Source organism: Palaemon carinicauda, chromosome 10, assembly GCF_036898095.1.
Source record: "Palaemon carinicauda isolate YSFRI2023 chromosome 10, ASM3689809v2, whole genome shotgun sequence".
Lineage (NCBI taxonomy): Eukaryota > Metazoa > Arthropoda > Malacostraca > Decapoda > Palaemonidae > Palaemon > Palaemon carinicauda.
Genome location: NC_090734.1, coordinates 127,949,061 through 127,967,430, shown reverse-complemented (window position 1 = coordinate 127,967,430; position 18,370 = coordinate 127,949,061). Strand labels below are relative to the sequence as shown.

Below are 18,370 nucleotides of genomic sequence, written 5' to 3'. Positions count from 1 at the left end.
CTACAGGAACCATATCCGAGAAAAGCTAGGTTCTCTCAGAGAAGGTTTCACTGGTGCAAAAGCAGCAGACCAGAAGGCAACGTTATGAAACTGCTTGACAGTCTGTGAACTGTCAAAAACTGAACTGTCAACCACAACAGGAGCGTGAGGACATACAGCACTGGTGTATAAGTAGCAGACCAGAAGGCAACGTCATGTAACTGTATGACAGTTTGTGAGTTGGCAACAACCAAAGTTGTGTGGGGAAGCCTCAACTCCTGACTGACTAGTTTGCTGCTGGCGAGTGGCGGTAACCACAGTGTGTTGCGGAGGCTGACACACCGTGTCAAAACACGGCAGCTTGTGGTAGCTCACGCACGGCAATGGAGTGCTGTGTGTGTGGGAGTCATCATACATCTGGCAGGGTTGACTTGTGCATGGGTGGAGGAGCTCTCACAACAAGAGTGTGAGAGCAGGAAGCCATGCCGGGCGCACAACCGTGGGAGGTGTAGGCCCACGGGTGCATCGTCAACCTTCTCCGCAGTCGGAGTGTGGGAGCTGGCAACAACAAAAGCAGAGTGCTGGAGCGTGGGAGGGGCTGCGGTGGGTTGAGGAGCATGCGGTATGGTATGCGGAGCATGCTGTAAGGTATGCGGCTCATGCTGCATGGTATGCGGAGCATGCTGTAAGGTATGCAGAGCATGCTGCATGGTATGCGGAGCATGCTGTAAGGTATGCAGAGCATGCTGCATGGGCTGCGGAGAATGCCGCATAGTGCTGGAACCCGGCAGCTCTACAGAACCTTCCCACTGCTGATGCGGTAGCTCACGCATGTTAGCAGATGGTGCAGCAAGAACATGCGTCTGGCAGGGTGGACTGCGCATCGGTGGTGGAGCTCTCACAGGTGGAGGGTGGGAGCAGGCAGCCGCAGTCTCTGCTGAGCGCACAACCTCGGCGGGTTGTAGGTTAACAGGTGCATTGTCAACCTTCCAGCATGATACTCCTGCATGAAGGAGCAAGCTGAGACTGTATAGTCTGCAGCATGGACCACTAGGGTCTATGAAAGACAACAACAAACGGAGCTACTGTCCGTTGTGACTGAGGGTCTAAAACCGCTGGTGCGGCAACAGACGGAGTTACTGCCTGTTGCGGTACCACCTTGCCTCTCTTGGGAGGTGTGCAGTTGTCGTACTGCAGCAAGTCCGAACTGACCCAGTGGCTACACCTAGGCCGTTGGACTTGCGCGGAAGGGACCGACTTGCACTTAAAAGCTGCAAGATTTGGTCCATGGTTTCTGCGAGAAACCTCTTCCGCAGACGAGGAATAAATGGGCTCTCTCGTCTTTGTGTGGGTGGGGTGATCACGTCGGCAACGTGTGTAGATACACCCGAAACCACGGAGGGAAACGTCTGTTCGTTGATCAAGGCCTGTGGAACCCATAAGTCCTTCGACATTACTTCTCCCCTGGGCTTGGGAGCTTGTAAGAGGTATCGGACTAGGTGAACAACTGGCACGAACAGACGAACCCTCGAACGCAACACTGTAACACTTTGCGCATATCACTTTATCTCTTTTGATTTTCTGTTTGCACTTATTTCACTGAACTCGAAACTTTAAGTGGTTTGTACCTGAAACACGCAATCCTATCCTTCATTAAAAGGTAGTAATTGCGAAAACAGTATTACAATGTAACAGAAAAACATAATGAAAGATAAAGAATTCAGTGGCAGGAAAAGAGACTAAACACTAGATCAAATAAACTACGTTTAAAATCTCTCACCGCATAAAGCCTGGGAACAAGAATAAAACTCTAGAAACGTTTTACCTTCTTCCCCTATAGCGACTAGGGAGAAGAGCAAAAAACGAGAACAACGTTACCCGCTTGAACGAAACGTTTATCCTCCTCTCTCTCCCTCCGTCTCTATCTCTCTCTCTCTCTCTCTTGACTTAGAACCTGAGAGATGAGCCCAATTATATATATCGTTAAAACATATTCTTTGTTAAAGGAAAAAAACTGAAAGGTTTCCCAAATAAAAAGTTCCTTTATTAGAATTAAAACCATTTAAGCTAAGAAAGAATGAACGAAACGCTAGAATCGGTTTACTCTTACTGCAACGTGAAACCGTGAAATACTCTCTCTCTATCGTAACGATAGAACGCAAGTTGAACGTTCTGAACGTCAACAACTGCGGAGACTAAACAAAACGTTAGTTCAACTTTGAAAACAGTACGAGACTATCAAAGAAATTCTTTCAAAAACATTAAAATTAAAATAGCATAAATTCTTAACAGGAAAAACGATATGACGGGCTCAATGTTAATTAACTTCGGTTCCAAGTAAGGACCGCCTACTATTAGGAAAGGTCGCATATAAACAAACAAAAATTAATTTTATAAGTTTATAATAAATGGAAGTTAATCGAAGAGGCCTATAAATGGCGGAGAGATATAAAATAAATCTATAACTTTGTTAAGCAAAATTACCAAAAACCTAAACACACTTCCGTCTAAGGGAAGGGTGGGTATAAAAAGTGAAAGAGAGTCTATACTCTCTTCGACACCAACACTTCCGTCTAAGGGAAGGGTCGGCCATTTAAAAGTGAAAGAGAGTCCATACTCTCTTCGTCACCATAATTAAATCAAATTAATTCCAAAAGCTTGCTAAGCTAATGATAAAGCTTCCTGAATAGCGAAGGCTAAACTCTAGAGCAAATACATCACCAAATCGTGAACAATAACTCCAGAATCAACAGCGTATCCAAGTAGGTCTAGAACCAGTGGACCGAGGAGAAAATTGAGTTCTTGTTGACAAGAAGTACTTGAGTACCTGCTCACAGATGGCGCTGTTGTGTACACCCCCACCTGTATAGCGATCGCTGGCGTATCCCGACCGTAGATTTCTGTCGGGCAACAGAGTTGACAGCTACATGATCATCGGGTAAGATTAATATTGAAAAAGGTAGTTTTGGTAACAATAAAGTCTATTTTCATTAAAAATAATCAACCAAATTAAGCCTAATTGCAGTCATAATTTTCACAGCAATTCAGGAGTTTAAACAAATATAAGTTTCAATGACAAAATGTATCTTTCATTTAAAATAGAAATGTCATACTCCTATTAAAGGACAAAGATTTGTATGTGTGTATGAATAAAATAAACTTCGTCTCAAAATGACAAAACCAGCATTTAAAACAATATTTAAATCAACAGCCTTAAATTGAAGAAAACTATCACTCTTAATTCTCTTACAACTACTAGGCAGTCTCATACTAAAAAGAAAAATCAAAGCCACATACCATAGCAACATATGGAAACTGTTGTACTACACGTCTTATATGGTGAAATTCTTCTTCCATATTGTGCGCCCACACTTCCCGTATACCACATTCTTCATTGGTCATAGGTCGAATACCGCCACTGCTCCTACCTCCCCCTCGGCTGCCTCCACCGTCACTTCCCTCTCTTTCTGATCCCGCGCCGCCCAAGATGAACGGTCCTGTTAGACTAGGCATCACACTCTGAACCATTCAATATATACTCGTGAAATCCTGCAAAAGTACAAAGATAAATTCTAAATTAAGTTACTTTGATACAGACATACTGTATACTATATAAAAAGGATCTATCTATGATAAATTTGCTTTTAAAATGAAAATACATAACATACTTTGAACCATGGCATAAAAATGAGTAATTTCGAATTTGAAATTAGTCTTCTAATACTCACCTACACAATCAACTTTTGCGAATAGATCTTGTTAAAGCAACTTGCTTAAATTTAATTTACTATGCAATCCATTTACCCATAAGCAGGCTACACACCATGTCCCCAATGATATAAAACAAAATACTTCTATTTTTCCTAACCATAAAAACCTGAGACCTTTAAAAAGCACGTCATCAGCAAAGCTAAAAAAAAAACTTAGACTTTTAACAATGTAAACATTGTTGCTTGTTGGGTGGCGGGTAAGCCCCATCCAACCAACAGGCAGAGCAACCCTTACTTTGACCTTTGGCCTAAGTGCTTGAGGATGGTTTGTATGGTTAGGATAAATGGAATTCACTTCTAAAAATTATTTGTTCCTACATGTAGTACAACGATGTATGAACAACGAACTGATTATAATACAGTATTTGGGAAAGATTTATTTAGAGCACAGAGCAACTTCAAAGACTAGGTATGCTGACAGAACATTTGCAGTACCAACATAACGATTCTATTAATGGTACAGTAAATCATCATGGTTTGGAAAAATAATGGAGCTCACCCTGCATTGCATGTTCTTACCGTACAAAGAGTATGCTATCTATATGAGGTTGTTTTCAATGGTAAAATGGATGATTATAAAAGCATGATCTACTTTCTTTCAGGAGTTATTCCAAGGAGGCTCACAGCCACCCCCCCCCTACAAAAATGTTATTTTGATTATAAAATAAATTTTTGAATATACTTACCCGGTGATTATATAGCTGCAACTCTGTTGCTCGACAGACAACTCTACGGTAAAAACTCGCCAGCGATCGCTACACAGGTTGCGGGTGTGCCCAACAGCGCCATCTGTCGACCAGATACCCAGTACTCAATGTAAACAGACTCAATTTTCTCCTCGTCCCACTGCGTCTCTATTGGGGAGGAAGGGAGGGTCATTTAATTTATAATCACCGGGTAAGTATATTCAAAAATTTATTTTATAATCAAAATAACATTTTTCAATATTTAACTTAGCCGGTGATTATATAGCTGATTCACACCCAGGGGGGTGGGTAGGGACCAGCAATATATGTTTACACTTTTATGAGCTAAGAGTTTTTATTTCATTTTAGAAGTTATCAAAATAACAAAAACAAAATAAATAGGTACCTGGTAAGGAAGTCGATTTGAGCAATTACTCTGCCTTTTAAGTACGTCTTCCTTACGGAGCCTCGCGATCCTCTTAGGATGCTGATCGACCCCTAGGATCTGAAGTATCAAGGGTTGCAACCCATACAACAGGACCTCATCAAAACCCCTAATCTAGGCGCTCTCAAGAAATGACTGACCACCCGCCAAATCAACCAGGATGCGAAAGGCTTCTTAGCCTTCCGGACAACCCAAAAAACAACAATAAAAACATTTCAAGAGACAGATTAAAAGGGTATGGAATTAGGGAATTGTAGTGGTTGAGCCCTCACCCACTACTGCACTCGCTGCTACGAATGGTCCGAGTGTGTAGCAGTCCTCGTAAAGAGACTGGACATCCTTTAGATAAAAAGACGCAAACACTGACTTGCTTCTCCAATAGGTTGCGTCCATTATACTTCGCAGAGATCTATTTTGCTTAAAGGCCACGGAAGTTGCGACAGCTCTAACTTCTCACAGGGCATAAGACTCTTTCTAGTTCATTGCCTACCATATTCGATAAGCTGGGAATATCGAACGATTTCGGCCAAGGTCGAGAAGGCAGCTCATTTTTGGCTAGAAAACCAAGTTGTAGCGAACATGTAGCTTTTTCTGACGAAAATCCGATGTTCTTGCTGAAGGCATGAATCTCACTGACTCTTTTAGCTGTGGCTAAGCATACCAGGAAAAGTGTCTTTAAGGAGAGATCTTTCCGGGAGGCTGATTGTAGCGGCTCAAACCTGTCTGACATGAGGAATCTTAGTACCACGTCTAAATTCCAACCAGGTGTAACCAAACGACGCTCCTTCGTGGTCTCAAAAGACTTAAGGAGGTCCTGAAGATCTTTATTGTTGGGAAGATCTAAGCCTCTATGCCGGAAGACCGATGCCAACATGCTTCTGTAGCCCTTGATAGTGGGAGCTGAAAGTGATCGTCCTTTTCTCAGGTATAAGAGAAAGTCAGCTATTTGAGCTACAGAGGTACTGGTCGAGGATACAGATACTGACTTGCACCAGTTTTGGAAGACTTCCCACTTCGATTGGTAGACTCTAAGGGTGGATGTTCTCCTTGCTTTAGCAATCGCACTGGCTGCCTCCTTCGAAAAGCCTCTAGCTCTCGAGAATCTTTCGATAGTCTGAAGGCAGTCAGACGAAGAGCGTGGAGGCTTTGGTGTACCTTCTTTACGTGTGGCTGACGTAGAAGGTCCACCCTTAGAGGAAGACTTCTGGGAACGTCTACTAGCCATCGAAGTACCTCGGTGAACCATTCTCTCGCGGGCCAGAGGGGAGCAACTAGCGTCAACCTTGTCCCTTCGTGAGAGGCGAACTTCTGCAGTACCTTGTTGACAATCTTGAACGGTGGGAATGCGTATAGATCTAGATGCGACCAATCTAGGAGAAAGGCATCTATATGTATTGCTGCTGGGTCCGGGACTGGTGAGCAATATATTGGGAGCCTCTTGGTCATCGAGGTTGCAAAGAGATCTATGGTTGGTTGGCCCCAAGTGGCCCAAAGTCTCTTGCATACATCCTTGTAGAGGGTCCATTCTGTTGGAATTACTTGCCCTTTCCGACTGAGACAATCTGCCATGACATTCAAGTTGCCTTGGATGAACCTCGTTACTAGTGATATGTTTTGACCTTTTGACCAGATGAGCAGGTCCCTTGCGATCTCGTACAACGTCAGTGAGTGGGTCCCTCCTTGCTTGGAGATGTACGCCAAGGCAGTGGTGTTGTCCGAGTTCACTTCCACCACTTTGCCTCGAAGGAGAGACCTGAAGCTTTTCAAGGCCAGATGTACTGCCAGCAGCTCCTTGCAGTTGATATGCATGATCCTTTGACTCGAGTTCCACAGTCCCGAACATTCCCGACCGTCTAATGTCGCGCCCCAGCCTACGTCCGATGCGTCCGAGAAGAGAACGTGGTTGGGAGTCTGAACAGTCAGGGAAAGACCCTCTCTTAGGTTGATACTGTCCTTCCACCAAGTCAGGCAAGACTTCATCTTTTCGGAAATGGGGATCGAGACCGCTTCTAGCGTCTTGTCCTTTTTCCAGTGAAAAGCTAGATGGTATTGAAGAGGACGGAGGTGTAGTTTTCCTAATGACACAAATTGTTCCAGGGATGATAGCGTCCCTACCAGACTCATCCACTTCCTGACTGAGCATTGTTCCTTCTTCAGCATGTTCTGGATGCATAACTGGGCTTGGCTTATTCTGGGGGCCGACGGAAAAGCCCGAAAAGCTAGACTGTGAATCCCCATCCCTAAATACACAATAGTTTGGGATGGGACCAGTTGTGACTTTTCCATATTGACAAGGAGACCCAATTCCTTGGTCAGATCTAGAGTCCACTTTAGATCCTTCAGACAGCGACAACTGGAAGAAGCTCTGAGAAGCCAGTCGTCCAAATAGAGGGAGGCTCGGATGTCCGATAAATGAAGGAATTTGGCTACATTCCTCATCAGCCTCGTAAACACAAGAGGAGCTGTGCTTAGGCCAAAGCACAGGGCTTGAAACTGGTAGACAACCTTTTCGAAAACGAATCTCAGAAAAGGTTGGGAGTCCGGGTGGATGGGGACGTGGAAGTAGGCGTCCCTTAGGTCTAAAGAGACCATCCAGTCTTCCCTTCTGACCGCTGCTAAGACTGACTTTGTGGTCTCCATGGAGAACGTCTGCTTTGTGACAAAGACATTCAGAGCACTGACGTCTAGCACCGGCCTCCACCCTCCTGTCTTCTTTGACACCAAGAAGAGTCGGTTGTAGAATCCCGGAGATTGAAGGTCCGAGACTTTGACCACCGCTCCCTTCTCTAGTAAAAGACACACTTCCCGTTTCAAGGCTCGTCTCTTGTCTTCCTCTCTGTACCAGGGAGAGAGATCGATGGGAGACGTTGCTAGAGGGGGTTTCCGTACAAAAGGGATCTTGTACCCCTCTCTGAGCAACTTCACAGATTGTGCATCTGCGCCTCTCTTCTCCCAGGTCTGCCAGAAGTTCTTGAGTCTGGCTCCCACTGCTGTCTGAAGATGCGGGTAGTCAGACTCTGCCCTTATAGGACTTGGATCCTTTCTTCTTTCCTCGTTTCCCTTCGGCACGAGCACCTCCTCTGCTGGAGGCTCTGTCACGAAAGGGCGGAATAAAACGGGACGCTGGAGTGTCCATCCTTGGTCTAGCTGACAAGGTAGGCAAAGGGGGAGCTTTGCGAGCGGAGGACGCAACAAGATCGTGAGTGTCCTTCTGCACCAGTGAAGCGGCTATTTCCTTAATCAGGGCTTCTGGAAAAAGGCACTTGGAAAGAGGAGCAAAGAGAAGCTCAGATCTCTGGCACTGTGTAACTCCAGCTGAAAGGCGAGAGCATAGGTTTTCACGCTTTTTAAGGACTCCGGACACAAATGATGCAGCAAGCTCATTAGACCCATCACGTACGGCCTTGTCCATGCAGGACATAATGAGCAAGGAAGTCTCTTTCTCTGTCGGAGAGATCTTTCTGCTTAGGGCTCCTAGACACCAGTCTAAGAAGTTAAAAACTTCGAAGGCCCTAAAGATACCTTTCAAAAGGTGGTCCAGGTCCGAAGATGACCAACATATCTTTGAGCGTCTCATGGCAAGGCGGCGGGGAGAGTCTACAAGACTTGAGAAGTCGCCCTGGGCCGAGGCAGGAACTCCCAAGCCGAGAACTTCTCCCGTGGCATACCAGACGCTCGATCTAGAAGAGAGTCTAGCAGGGGGAAACGCAAAGGCTGTCTTCCCTAAACTCTTCTTGGACTGCAACCATTCTCCTATCACCCGCAAAGCTCTCTTGGACGAGCGTGCGAGGACGAGTCTAGTAAAGGCAGGAGTGGTAGACGGCATGCCTAACACAAACTCTGACGGCGGAGAACGAGGAGCCACAGAAACAACTCTTTGAAAATGGCCAAAACTTTTCTAAAGTCCAAAGAGGGTTGAGTAGACTTAGGCTCGTCCAAATCTGATTGTGGTTCATCTATGTGTGCAGCAACATCATCATCAGAAAGTTCCTCATCCGACAACTGATGAGGAAACGGCAACGGAGTGGGTAACGGCTGGTTCGCTGAGTCCGGTCGCACGGGTGCATGCGTGACTGAGCCGAACGCAACGTCATGGAACTGCTGCCCAGTCTGTGAGCTGGCAACAACCATGGCAGCGCGGGGACGCACAGCGTCTACTCCAGACTGTCTGGACTGATGTGGGTGCGCAGTGGAAACCACACTGGGTTGCGGAGGTTGACGCACCGCGTCAAAACAAAGCAACTCTGACGGTTGTTGAACCTCCAGAACGTCAACGGCAACCTCCGTGCGTCGCTTAACGTCAACATGCGGCTGGCAGATCACACTGGAACGCATGGGTGGAGGAACTCTCTCAACTGGTGTGCGTGAGAAGGTTACCTCAGCGTCCACAGGACGCACAACCGATCGTGTGGAAGGTTGTAGGCTAGGTACTGCACTAGCTGGTGCGGCAGCAACCTTCTCCGCACGAAAGTCCTGCATTAGAGACGTCAGTTTAGACTGCATGTCTTGCAGTAGAGACCACTTAGGGTCTACGGGAGCAGGTGCGGCGACAGACGGTGTTACTGTCCGAAGCGGTACCGCTTTGCCTCTCTTAGGCGGTGAGCAGTCATCGGATGACGGCAGCGAGTCCGAACTGACCCAGTGGCTACAACCGGGCCGTTGGACTTGCGCTGAAGGGACCGACTTGCGTTTTAACGGTCGTGAGACCTTGGTCCAAGGTTTCTTGCGAGAAACACCTTCCGAAGACGAGGTATAAATGGGCTCTCTCGTCTTAGTTAGGTAAGAGCGATCTTGGGTAGATACGCCCGATACCACGGAGGGAACGTCTGTTCGCTGATTAAAGCCTCTCGAACCCATTTGTCGTACGACATTGCTTCTCCCCTGGACTTGGGAGCTTGCAAGAGGTCCCGGACTAGGAGGACGACAGGCACGAACAGACGAACCCTCAAGCGCAACACTATCACTCGGCACTTTAGCACTTAGGCCTAAGCTCCTTCACATCCGCCATGAGCTGATTACGGTCACTAGCAAGGGACTCAACTCTCTATCAGCCATCGATGGTTCCTGAGTGCCAGGAGGGGGGTTAGGAGCAACCACTACAGGGGAAGGAATAGGTTGTGGGGCATGGGGAGAGGATATATCAATAGAACGAGAAGAACTTCTCCTAACTCTATCTCTCTCTAGCCTACGTGTATACTTTTGAAATTCGATAAAATCGAATTCCGAAAGGCCAACGCACTCCTCACACCGATCTTCCAATTGACAGGTTTTATCCCGACAATTGGAACAAACAGTGTGAGGGTCGATAGAAGCCTTCGGAAGACGCCTTGAACAGTCCCTAGCATTGCACTTCCTAAATTTGGGGACTTGTGAAGGGTCAGCCATTTTGAATTGGTCAAAGGGAAATTCAAAAAACTATCAAAAAGTCATCAACAAAGAATCCGTTATCAAAAAGAGTTCAAGGATTTGTGTGAAGAGAAACCCTGCACAGCGAAAGCTCAAAACTAGAATAAAGTACTTCACCAATTAGATGTGAAAAAACTCCAGTTTAGCAACAGCGAGTAAGTACGTCTTGTCGACACCTCGACAGAGAGAAAATTGAGTCTTTGTTTACATTGAGAACTGGGTATCTGGTCGACAGATGGCGCTGTTGGGCACACCCGCAACCTGTGTAGCAATCGCTGGCGAGTTTTTACCGTAGAGTTGTCTGTCGAGCAACAGAGTTGCAGCTATATAATCACCGGCTAAGTTAAATATTGAAAAATAGATAAGAACTTGTCCCTGATCAAGTTAGGTGGAGAACCTTAGTTTAGTTTTCCCTTTTCAAATGTGATTTTCATGTCATAAATTCAGGAACTATTAAACATCTATAATTTGAAGAATGACAAATTTGGAAATAATTTATAATTTTCCTAACCATGCAAACCTGAAGATCATTACTGCGAAATATATTCCAGCAACAGCTGAATCTAGCATTAAAACTTTTAGCAAGGTGTAACTATCCACCACTAGATAGTGGGGGAGTAGCAGGGGGTAGCCTGCTTACACACACACACACTAGCCATAACATGCCACTTTGGAATTACAAGGGGTAGGTGATTTGTTCTGGCACCAAATATAAATCTTTCAGCTCTTCATTATGGAGACTTACGTTCAGGTGGGTGGGAGTTCAAAATCAATTGGATGGTCACTGACCTTGGGCAAGACTTAGCATGAACTTTGGAAGAGCGTACCCTATCACATTGCTACCTCTCACTGAGAAATAATGACCTGAGCAATTTGCGCGAGGGTGTTAGAACTAAGCATTGTGACCAGGTAAGGTATACCTTGGAGCTAAGCTCCTCTCTCCCCTAGATACTGCCCAATTCCTACTTTGCTGGGAGATCGGGGGAGGTTAGCTTGTAAGTTCATCAGATGCTCAAACCCCAAGAGAGGGGAGAATGAAAGACAAAAAGGCCGGTCAAAAGCACATTCTTTCAAGACTTATTACAGAGTAACATCTGCCCTCAAGCAATTGCTACTTGTCCTACAAGGGAGCCAAGGTGCGACTGACCACGTTTTGTGCAGCCGCCACTGGGCTTATGGAGAATGTGGCAGAGCGCACTAGCTGAGGAACTCACTGATCTTAGTCTTGCTGGTTATCATGCACACTCCTGAATAACATAGATCAGTGCACTTACCCAGCTATGCACCAAACACCTTCCTTGCCATCTGTGGACTTGGCTTAGTATGCACAAGTGCATGTAGGTTAGCGCGCTCTTTCAGCTTCATTGTGAGTCTCCTACCCTGGCCTCGTTGATTCAATTTAACGAGACTTGGGCGGCTCGTCAACCAGCGCGCTATACTCAGGCAAGGCAACGTGCAGGTACACATCTTACCAATGGGAGGATGCCATGTACACGCAAGCTGTGAGCTGTGTTCTGGCACCAAATATAAACCTTTCAGCTCTTCATTATGGAGACTTACGTTCAGGTGGGTGGGAGTTCAAAATCAACTGGATGGTCACTGACCTCGGGCAAGACTTATCATGAACTTTGGAGCGTACCCTATCACATTGCTAATCTCAATGAGAAATAATGACCTCTGAGCAATTTGCGCGAGGGTGTTAGAACAAAGCCTTGACCCTCATACAACATTGCCCGTCATAGATCTCTGTTTGGAAAGTAGACTCTCCTGATGCAGTGCGTCAGCTGTGGCATTTCTTGGGGCTCCTGGATTCCCCGTGTAGGGAACGTCTTCTCGAGGGACATGGGGTGACAGCATAGCTGCTTCACCCAAGGTTGAGTACGATCCTTCCCCCTAATGCTCTGGGTCTGGTACCAAGAGAATCTCTTGTGTTTTGCTGGAGTGCTCTCGGCACCTTCTCTCGTTCATTCTGCTTCGGCAGACAGATGTCAGCGGTCTCAAGCATATACCCTTAGGAGTCTCGATCCTTTTGGAGGGAACTGTTGTGAGACCTTCTTCCCGTTCGTGGGATGGGCGTCCTTCGGCTGTTGTGGGACTGCGTTCCCATTCGCGGAATGACCCTCCCACTTCAGCAACAGGTGTTGCTTGTCCTTCCCACCTGACTGGTTGTCCCCTAGAGGGTTCCAGTGCCTCGTTCGAGCTCTTGGGAGAGTAGCTTTTCGGAGCTAGATGGAGGGGGGATGTTGTGGTTAGGCTGCTGTCAACAGCAGTACTTTGCCTTCCTCTTCCATTGCCTGCTAAATCGCTGCCACTGGGAGGGAGTGGCACTCCCTGCACACATTACAGGGAGACTCCTGCATACAAGTGTGATCCCTACATGTAGGGCAAAGGGCATGTTGATCCATCTCCAGTGCAGAAATGGTGCTGCTGCAATGGCACCCTACCCTACCTGGACAAACCTTCATTTTTGAAATTAAAAATACAAAATACTCTTACAGTACATACAAGAGAAAGGGAAAGATTCTATCATTTTAGGCCAGTTGTTTACAGGTTGAAAACAGAGTAAAGTGGACGAGAAAGACATTTACTCTTTTCCCGACAGAAATAGAGAGTTGCTTGTTATGACGAATGTGTGTGTGAGCGGGGTGGCCAGTCCTACTACCCTGGTTTGGGCTTTCGTCAAAAAGAGCTGAAAGGTTTGTATTTGGTGCCAGAACAAATACAGTATGGGTTTCCCCAAATTATGTGCATCAGAACAGTTCAAAGTACATGATGTATGTATGATAGCGGCCATGTCCATACAACCTTTATTTTCAACTCTATCGAAAACTTGTATGGAATAAAAATTGCTCAGAATGCTCTAAATATTTACCAGGTAAAAATAAAAATTATTTTGAAACCCATCAAAATTGCCGTGAAATTCATGTCGAAGTCTGACATGCACTTTCTCTCTCCTATAGTTACTAAATTTTCTGTATATGGCGTTTTTTTGTTTCAATTCAACAGCGTTTTCCCGGTGGAATGAACAACTAATCAGCGTTTACGGCAAATTGAAATGACCAAATCGTACCCCACTTGACCTGGGAAATTGGTGAAGGGGTTTTTTTATCCAATCAGAATCCCATATTTCCAAAATTCAAACAGAGTAATGGGAGCATCAAGCATGGGTCAGACATCCTAATTGTTAACCCATGAGATGCAAAGATGGCAACATATCAGTGCGAAGATACTTGTGAATCCTTTTTCTAGTCGATTAGGTTAGGCTAGGTGGGGAAGTTTAGGATAGGTTTTGTTCTTGCGTAGAGGTTCTGCAGAACGGATAGTTTTTTTGTAGTACAGTAGCCACGTCTTACGAACGGCTAGAAAATGGGAAGAAAATTTCTACTTTCTATGCATGCGGGAGGAGGTGGCCGCAGATATACAAAGGCTCCTTGAGTACCTACAAACATACCATGAACACTTATTTTCGTCATTACAACTATTGTACTATGGTAAATATATACAGACTAGCCAAGGACATATGGATGATTACAGAAATTCAAACATCATAACAGGGTCCAGAAGACCATTGAATATAGAGCTGTAACTAGTTACCTATAATGTAACTATGAAATTATAGTTAAAAGGTTGTACATAAAGATGGAATAAATCAAGCAGAAAAAGGAGGCAAGAGTAAAAGGGTGGCATAAAAAGTAGGTAGGGGTAGAAGGAATGATTTGAGGACCTTTAAGTAAAGCATTCAGGGCCCCAAGTGAGGTGCAACAACAGGTTAATAGGAGTGAATATATGATGACAGCCATGCTCCACAACTTCCATATTTTCAACCCTACCACTACAATACGGCAGTCTAAGTGGGGTGCAGGGGAGGGAGTGTTAGTTCCCCCGTCAGGTAGGTAGGTAAGGACCCGGTTTGTAGGTTAGGTTAGGTAGGGAAGTTTATGTTACGTGGTGTTCTACGCACGTGTTCCTATCCGTTGTTATACAAAGGCTCCGATTAGTATAAAATACAATCATCATCACCTCCTCCTATGCCTATTGACGCAAAGGGCCTCGGTTGGATTTCGCCAGTCATCTCTATCTTGTATACATTAACTTCTAAAAATGAGTGCTTGCTAGTTTGGCATTTATCTCTGTACAATCAATGGGGGCTGAGGCATAACTTCTGTACTGACAGATTAAAATGTGAACACCATTTCACTACCTAAGTCTATTGTTTACTTTTGGGAGACCAATTATAAGTTACTGCACATGCATTACTTGCATTTGCTTTTCCTAGCTGTTCAGCTGCTAGTATGATGCAATCATTACCTGACTTTTTTAACCAATTAAGAGCTTCTAAATATTCACACTAAAATTCACGGACATGGTTCTACAACAGCGAGACTACCGTCACAAGAAGACATCTTCAAAAGGAAAGTAGAGTACAATCTTATTTAAAATTTAATACAATTTCATCTATTATGCGATTATGTTGAAAATGCTCTGTTCAATATGTAACTATTGTCGTTCATCTAAAAGTCAAAAATACCCCCAAAATAATGACCGACATGATTGGCGTGTGGAAGCTCATCCATGTACCGCTCGCTAGAACAGAGGAGCAGGGAAATTGGATCCTTTGTATGTCAGCGGCCATTTCCTCCCTTGTGGATTAAAGATGGATATCAATGTGTCCTTACCTACCAGGGGGGAGGGGGGGGGGGCTAATGGACCCCTGCGACCCCCCTTTACACTGCCATATTCTAAGTTAGCCGTAATCATACATGCAGGTGGCCGCTATCATACATACACCCCGGGAAATTATATTTGCAGGCAAAGCAAGCCACAGCAGAGCAAAATCCAACAGAGGGACGCGATATGAACAAGAGGTAATTATTATACTTTAATTTCCAGCTACTTACAAACCAAATATTTTTCCAACTGGTTATCTTGTGTTTAATATGTATTTCTGAACATTATTATTGCTACAAATCACTTTTTTTCGAGTTTCCACACACATAAACCCGGTTTCCAACAGGGATGCCCATAATTGTTTTAATAAGAGGTGGGGTAGGAAAATTCACATTTGCCACAACATTTATGGCCTGAAATGGACATAACACAATATAGCGAGTAGGAAAATATATGGTTCCTGTAATTAGCTAGAAATTAAAGTATCATATATTTACTCAAGGACATTACTAGCCCCTTCCGAGGCCTAGTCTAGGCTAGTCCAGCCCACGTCTAAAATACAATGTATGCAGTGACTTAGAAGGTACCTGGATGTCCAAATCAATTTGCAGATTTTCGTATCACCTAATACCATAGAATTTGAGTTATATTAACACATAAATACGTAGATAAATTTAAGAGTGCATTTCACAGTCCCCAATGCACAGGATCAGCCTCATTAGCTCAACTTAACTTGCCTATATTTGATAAAGTTGGGTCGGAAACTAAGCGAGAGCGATTTGCTAGGGTTGCTCAGCATTTCCACCTTAGAAGCCTACCAGTTTTGGCAAAGCCTAGCGGGTTTCCAACCACTATTTCCCACTTCTGGCAAACAACAGTGATACATATACACATCGCGATGTTTACACTGACATCAAATGTCCAAATAAACGGCTAACATATCACTAAAATGGAAGCATAACACAGGCGGCTGACATAAAAGTTGTGACTTGCCATTCACGACCTTCGATAAAACTGTTCATTTCACTCGAAAATTGGCCGGCTCAGTAGTTCAAATGATGGTTTCTTACCTAAGAACAATATTTAGGACACCTCTGGATCTTTAATCGTCAGGAAAAATGTGAAGTTAATGGACGAGAAATCATTCAAACTGGTGAAGCTCTTGTTACTATACGCACAGCTGACGATGACGTCACGTAATGAAGAGGAAAAATGGGAATTTTGGGATTCACGTGGGACCTCTTTCGCTGTCTTTGTGTTCTTTTGTGTATTCTTGGTCAGGGAACTGTGATTTTTTTGTTTCTTTTTTTACTTCAAAATCACATAACAATTATACTTGATACATTAATGCGAAAAAAAAAGTTGATTCTTTGTATTTACAGAATCAAATTCTTGATGGAGTGCAATGCAAAATAACTTTTCCTCAAATTATATTTACAACTGATAAATAAATGGTTGTAGCTTAAAAGGATATTAATAAAAAGATATAAAACTTACATTAAGTAGCACACAGCTCTCGTTTTGCTGTTATTATCGTGTTAAATATACTGTAGTACTGGGTAGCATCAAATATATATTTTTAATTGAAAATACTTAGAATTTTGTAATGAAATCACTGTACAGAATATAGAAACAACCCAATTTAGTCAGTAGAGGCGTAGAGTACTACTGCACTACATGGAGTAGAGTTAGGGCTATTCAATCATGAAACAATCCTAATTCATCATGAAGGAAATTTGTTATACGAAAGATAAATTGACTGAGGTTTTGACTAGTGGCATTCAAACAATTAAAATTGAATGAGAATATAACTAGACTTGTGGTGGAGAGGTGCGAACAATCTTTTAAGTTATTGGAACAAAGAGCTGGACCGTGGGGTTTAGAGCTTCTGTATATGTGACCCCATGATTTTACAATAAGCTCCCATTTGTCATTAAAAAGACTGACGATAAAAGATATTTCAAGAAGTTGAAAACTACTTTATTCTGATATTGTTGTGATAGTGTGGATGTGAAAATTAAAACGGACTACACTGTATAATTCTTCAAAATCAATACAGGCTTTAAGAGTGTAGACTACATTATCATCCAATCTTGCGGGTCCTAAAGAACGCCGAAGTTTATGTCAGGGTGGGACCAAATAAGCGATCAACAGAAGAAGAAGAAGAAGAAGAAAGGGGGGTGGGGGTGGAAGTGGGGGAGGGGTAAAAGAAGCTGTGAACCTCGATTCACAAAGATATTGAATATAGCAAAATACGCCTTTACCGTCCAAAATCATGATTTCTACGGAGGAATTCATTATTGATGAGTTCAGAAATGTCGCACATAATTACGCTGTCTTAAATAAACTTCCAAACTATTAACCGAGGAACGTAAAACGTATCAAATAATGGGGCCAGATTAATATTTTTTTATCCTCGTGTGATTGGATCATATTCATCTGAATAAACCCTCGCCGGATAACCATTTAAACACGAATAACATAGAAAAATAATAATGAGAATAAAAAGAGAAATGTGTAAGAGTTTTCCCAGAGCTACGGGCCCACTTAGTAGGCCTCATCGTACATTTAGGAATGATGACAAATACAATATAATGAATTTAAGTAAGAAAAATATTGAAAGATGAACAAGATAGGAGAGGCCTATATGGTTATTCGGGGAATTACCTTAATATTGTAGATGCGGGGAAAAAACATTTATGTCCAAAACGGAATTGGATACTAAAATATTTCAAAGAATATTTTTCAATGAGGAGCAAAGTCGTTCAAAAAAACAAAGATAAGGTTGTTATTATTATTATTATTATTATTATTATTAGCTACAGCTCTAGTTGGAAAAGAAATATGCTATAAGCCCTATAAGGGCTCCAACAGGGAAAATAGTCCAGTGAGGAAAATAACTAAGGAAACATAGCTAGCTGCTTCTCATATTTTAAAAACATTTCTAAAGTTTCTACTTCACTTTATACCTTTACAAATGTTGAACGTTGTTATGGTAAGCAACTCCAAAATCAAACCATTGTTCTCTAGTCTTGGGTAGTGTCATAGCCTCTGTACCATAGTTTGCCACTGTCTTGGGTTAGAGCTCTCTTGCTTGAGGGTATACTCAAGCACACGTCTTACCATAAACAGCCGCGTTGACCCCGGACTTCCCTAAGCACACTATCCTATTTACTTTTCTCACTGGGCTATTTTTCCTGCTTGAGCCCTTGGGCTTATAGCATCCTGCTTCTCCAACTAGGGTTATAGGTTAGCTAACAATAATGGTAATAAATAACGATAACAATAAGGTTATTTATAAAGCATATATGCCATAAGAAATTGTTTTGAAAAAAAAACAATGTTTGTTTTAATTTGTAGTTCAGATTCTTCATAACAGATAGTATGTTATTTGAGTGCAATACCAAAATGTTTGT

The 18,370-nt window shown here is 43.6% G+C and overlaps 1 protein-coding gene across 2 annotated transcripts in view; it reads right to left on the bottom strand.

The window, feature by feature from the left end:
- The window catches only part of LOC137648737 (CCR4-NOT transcription complex subunit 7-like), a 45,563-nt gene extending 29,407 nt beyond the window's left edge, over positions 1 to 16,156 (bottom strand). Inside the window, exons 1-2 of one of the 2 annotated variants that reach the window (XM_068381807.1) lie at positions 16,025 to 16,156; positions 3,277 to 3,528 (exon numbers count right to left, since the gene is read on the bottom strand). In XM_068381807.1, coding sequence (XP_068237908.1) covers positions 3,277 to 3,507 — 231 coding nt within the window. In that variant the 5' untranslated portion in view covers positions 3,508 to 3,528; positions 16,025 to 16,156. Of the gene's footprint in view, positions 1 to 3,276; positions 3,529 to 15,691; positions 15,931 to 16,024 lie in introns of those variants that run through there. The other variant, XM_068381808.1, reaches the window with a different exon arrangement.
- Between the last annotated feature and the right edge of the window lie 2,214 nt (positions 16,157 to 18,370).